This window comes from Lipotes vexillifer, unplaced genomic scaffold (genome assembly GCF_000442215.2).
Source record: "Lipotes vexillifer unplaced genomic scaffold, Lipotes_vexillifer_v1.1 scaffold367, whole genome shotgun sequence".
In the NCBI taxonomy this organism is placed as follows: Eukaryota; Metazoa; Chordata; class Mammalia; order Artiodactyla; family Lipotidae; genus Lipotes; species Lipotes vexillifer.
In genome coordinates, this window is record NW_006795832.1 from 1,547,802 (window position 1) to 1,553,024 (window position 5,223).

Sequence of the window (5,223 nt, forward strand, 5' to 3'; positions counted from 1 at the left end):
GAATAACATTTCTTTAAATAAGGAAGGCAAGTTTCCTAAAAATCTTTCCCAATAAGCCTTCTAATTTTTAGGATTAAACCACTGAATTCCCAGCAAAATAGAAAACCTATCCTTTGCTATACAGAAAATTACTCACTATAAAGTGACATATCTTCTAAGCTTTTACAGAAAATATTAATGCCAAATATCAAACTGCTGCTTTGCTCTAATACTGATTGATATAAAATATAAGAATGTTTTTAAGATTAGAAAAGCAGGATGCTCCTGTAAAAACCAATAACAGGAACATAAAATTCAAGTTGTAGGTTGTCTTTGTTTCATTTAGAAGAGTGCTAGGTCTTTTGGGGGTGTGGGGTGATGATGACTTAAATGAATCTTCTTACCTAAGTTTAATTAAGTCGGCCCTTAGTTTTCTCCCAAGTGCATAATGATAGCTCTGTCACTTCCCCGTATGAGATGCCATTATGTGGATGGAGGGGAAGTGTCCGTTGCAGGCCCTCTCTGTGAGGCAGCTCTGCAGGCACCGCCAGGGAGGCGAACAGGATGCTTTAATGTGAACATGGCCTCATGTGGCTCCAGTCCCATTAGCACGCACACTGGAAGACAAGCCAGACCCCGACTGGGCAAAAGCGGTCTGTTTGGAAGTTGACGGCAGTGGGGAGTGAATTCTTGTGAATCGCTGCCTTAATATTCATTAACAGCTTTTCGACTCTTAATCCCTTACTGGACGTATTTTTTTTCCATAATTGCTACTTTCCCAAAGGGTTGCCAAAGCAGGCATTTCTGGTCTCTGAAAAATGCAGAAGAGAACATAATGTTTTATGTTCATCTGTGATGTGTTTTATGCTAATGTCGCATCTCTGGAATACAGCGACCGTGGTCCTTCCTGGCGTAATGATTCATTCTGCTTTGAAATGAACTCTTCAGGCTGGCTGTGTGGATTTTTGTTTAATCTCCGTGGGTCATAGTTTTACAATTAAAGTGCATGGAAAAATAGATTACAGAGGAAATCATTTTGAAATGTAGGAAATCTCTACTTTCTAGTTTCATTTGTTGGCCTATTTATTTTTTCCTGTAAATTCCAGCCACAAGCCCACTGTATTATAGAGTAATTGACTTCAATTGTTTGAGTTGCTATTAACCAAAAACTGACGTTTTCAGTAATGTAATTTGTAATCTGGCCTTTATCATCTATTTGCCTTCCCCTGAATTAGCATACTTTTAAATAAAGCCAGCTAAGAATATCTGGGTTTCATCTAGGTTGGTAGGTCCAAACAAATCCATACGTGTAGCGTTTGCTTAATCTGTCCCAAACGGAGGAAGGGATTACAGTACTGTGGGAATAACCACATCGAAACAGAAGGAACAGCTAAACCAGGAGTCCAAGATGAGCACCACTGAATCTCTGAGCACAGCCTAGGATGCCTAAACCTCCTAGCAAATTTCTCTTGGTGACCTGATGACAAGCGGTGGGTTCTCTAGCTATGCTTCACACAGACCTGGCACCTGCTGATTTTCTGGCGCTGGGCTTGGCTTTCTTTCAAGGTGTCCGGTGAGGGTGCTGAGGAAAACTGCAAGTCAGGTCTCACAGTTGTCAGCCAGAAGCTATACTCATTTGCAAAAAAGTGGCAAGTTCCCTGCCGTCCTTGGCATTCAAGGAATGGTGCAGCTCTGAAATCTTCCAGGCAGCTGCCGGGTGACATGAGGGCCTGGCCGCCTCCTTGGTCCCCAGCGCCTGTGTGCTACCCGGACAACAAGAGAGAATTAGGGCTCAGACATCTGCAGACAACCCCCTGCCCATCCAGTGACACGCGGAGGTCTGGGCCTGATTTACATTTTCCCTGAAAATCATCCCAGGAGGGAGAAACTACGATCTGCTGAGGCAAGGAGGCGCGGGAGGCGCGAGGGGCGTGCACGCAGCATTAAACCACTTTCGCCGAGGGCCGATGCAAACCCATCTTCCAAATTCTACGAAAGTAATTAAAAAAAAAAAAAAAATCATGGACGATAAGAAAAAAGAGTGGCCCTGCATCTCCACAGGCTACAGTCTGTGGTGGCTTTCGTGACCCCGTGTCCTACTGCCGTCCGGTCTGCACAGGACTCTCAGAATTACGGTCTAGTCCGGACGGAAGGGGGCTTAGGGACGGCGGGCGCGCAGGGGCTCACCATCAGGAAAGAGTACCCAATCCAGAGGCTCCTCCAGGCCCGCGGACACGGCGGGATGGACTGGTCCTGACTGTGCACGGCCACGGCTTGCGCGGGGGCCTCGCACACGGCGCAGCGGCTGATGTACGGGCGGATCTCCTCTTCCGAGAGCGGCGTCATAGGCAACGGCGCGGTGCTCGCCAGCCAATAGGACCTGTCGTTCCTCAGGGCGTACTGGCACACTTGGTGGATGTTGCAGTGGGCGAAGGGCAGCGTGCTGAACATGGGGAGGCAGGAGCCCGCCAGACCTTGGGAGGGAAGGCAGCAGCGTGGTGTGCGGGGTGCAGGGGTGGCCTCCCCGACATGGCCCATCTGTGCTGCTATGGCGGCGAGCGCAGGGTGTGCCCCTGACCATTTGGGCTGCCTCCGCGGTCTCAGGGGCCAGCCCGCATTCCCTCGGCCACGCATCACTCTCTCGGGAGCCAAGCAGCAGGCCGGGTGCTGGAGGGAGAGGTGAGCAAGAAGCTCCTAGCCCGGCCTGATGGGGGAACGGGAGGGGCAGACGGGCCCCGGGAACACAGCAGCACAAGCCCTGAGAAGTGGAGGCACTGGGGCTTACAAGAAGGATGGCTGGAAGAAGTGACTCTACGCTAGGACCTGAATTATGAAAAAGATCTGGCCGGGTCTGGAGATGGTGGTGACCATTCAAAGAAAAGCCTATTTATACAGCAGTAAAGAGGGCCAGGGGTAGTAAGGGGGCATGGAGCTCAAAGAACTCAAAGAAATTCATTGGGGGGAAGGTGGGGAGAGCAGGTCTGGGTGTGTCTCAAGGGCGTCCCAAGGTAAATCAGACCAGAGGATGCGGGCTCTGTCCATCTTGTTAAGGAGTTTGGATTTTATTCCCAAAGCTCTGCAGAGCGAGGCCATGGTGGCTCTGGCTAGACCAGGGCAGGAGAGGTGACCTGTGGTACACATGTAAGTAGCTGCCCTTCTAGGCCGGCACCCTTTCACCACCCTTATGGATGGGGGGGGGGGGGGGGGGGGGGGGGGTGCCCCCGCCGGCAGCTGCCAGGGGGGGGGGGGGTGGCGGTCACATCTCAATGAGAGCCGTGACGAGACTCACCTTAACACCAGCTGTCCCTGTGGGCACAGCCCTCCTGCACCCACCACTCCAGCCACCACTATCTCAGGGAGACCACGAGTGCCAGCACCCAGGGGGCAGGGGGACTCAACCCTCGGCTTAAAAATCAGTTCCTGCGGCTCACAAATCCACTATTGAAAACTGACAAGTAGTGCCAAGGATAACTCCCTGAATAAAGCTCTGATGTCGCTTAAGGGTACAAATTTGCAACTAGTAGATAAATAAGTCCTAGTGATCTAATGCACAGTGGAATGAACAGAGACAACAATGTTGTATCCTAATCATCAAATTTACTAAGGATTAGGTCTTAATTATTCCCACCACAAAAAAGAAGTGATAGTTATGTGATAAGAGGGAGGTGCCAACTATCGATACGATGGAATCATCTTATGATATATCGGATCAACACTTTTGTACACCTTAAACTTACATCATGTTATATGTCAGATGTATTTCAATTTTAAAAACTGGCATAGGTTGAGGAGTTGATGCTGGCTAATGCCACACCATATAACCACCAGGGTACCATTTTACATCTAAACTCAGGAACCAACCATATCCTGATCAAATCATTCACACTGAGAAATAAAAATTGCACTTTATATCAGAGTTACCCTTAACTTATGGAAGAAGAATTATTTTTTTAACTAATAATAAGTAGTCAGATAATAATAACTATAGCCAGAATGAGCTTCTTTGGCACCTCTCAGGATCATAGGTTTAACAGAATTAGTTGAGAATTAGCATGGTAGTTGAAAAAGAAAAAAAAAATCCCAAAGATGACTGATCGTTTAAAATGTTGATGAATCCATAAAACTAACCCCAAAGTTTTGCTCTTAAGCAATGAATCTGGGTGACCATGTGCCAGCTACGTACCAAGGTCTTGATTGTGAGCTCTCTCCTGTCCTTCCAGGTATAACAGACTATACCCGGTCCAGAGCCTGGGCATGCCCGCGGGGCAGGTGGGTTCTCCATCTGTCTGACTGTGGAGAACCAGGAGGAAGCCACTGGGGTATACAGGGCCGAACCCTTCGGGCCCAGGATCCCCCACGGGCCCAGGAGGGCCTGGAGGAAAAAAGAAACACAAATAAATAAAGGCCATTTAGCGAGTTCAGTTTAACAAGCATTCTTAGCACCACCCCTGTCTGCTGCTGTGCTAAGTACTCAGGGAGCAGAGAGGAATGTCCCCCTCACACAACTGCAATGTACACCAACAACTCAACCAGCAAGGACCTGTTCCAAGCAACTTCTAGCTGCTTGTCTTACATTAGCATAAAAACAGATGAAAATCACTGGCCTCCTAGAACTTACGTTTTACTCAAAGAAGAGAAATGACAATAAGCATAATCGAAAGGTAAACTGTGAAATACTTAATAAATGATAAGTGCTGAGAAGAAAAGAGCTAGAATGACACACCCCATGTAGGATCTCCCAGACCCCTCCGACTAGACTGGGAGCCTGCTCTCTGAAAAGGCGAATCTCAAAGTTAGTCTTCCTTACACCTCCCAGACCTGTCCCATTGTTCTGCCATATCGTCAGTTCCATTCTAAGAAGGACAAGGGCTTGGACTCTATATGTTTGGCTTCGTAGCTCTTCTTTTATAAGGGAGGGAGGCGGAAGGAGGGCCGAATTCTAGAACTCTTTAAGTGGCTGGTGGGAAATGAACGGTTGTACGGAATGTGGGCAGGAGCCTCTCTAAAGGGCTGACCCATGGAAGAAGGCCCATGGCTACTTCTAATTGCCAAAAGCAAAAGGTGAGCTTAGACTGTGAAATCAAACGGTGTTTTAAAAAAGTGTTGTTTCTGGAAGACTGGCAGCTCTCCTCATCCATAAACCAGAAGTTACAAAGTGGTAGCTTGTGGGCTGCATCGTGCTCATGTGTTTTGTTTGACTTACCAAGATTTGATGAGTTAAGATTTCCGGCTAGAAAAGCAGAG

At 48.0% G+C, this 5,223-nt stretch overlaps 1 protein-coding gene across 1 annotated transcript in view; it reads right to left on the minus strand.

Moving 5' to 3' along the window:
- Positions 1-1,478: 1,478 nt before the first annotated feature.
- The window catches only part of COL4A4 (collagen type IV alpha 4 chain), a 120,339-nt gene continuing 116,594 nt past the window's right edge, over positions 1,479-5,223 (minus strand). The window contains exons 45-47 of the mRNA XM_007467929.1: positions 4,163-4,351; positions 2,167-2,453; positions 1,479-1,742 (exon numbers count right to left, since the gene is read on the minus strand). Coding sequence (XP_007467991.1) covers positions 1,479-1,742; positions 2,167-2,453; positions 4,163-4,351 — 740 coding nt within the window. The remainder of the gene's footprint in view (positions 1,743-2,166; positions 2,454-4,162; positions 4,352-5,223) is intronic.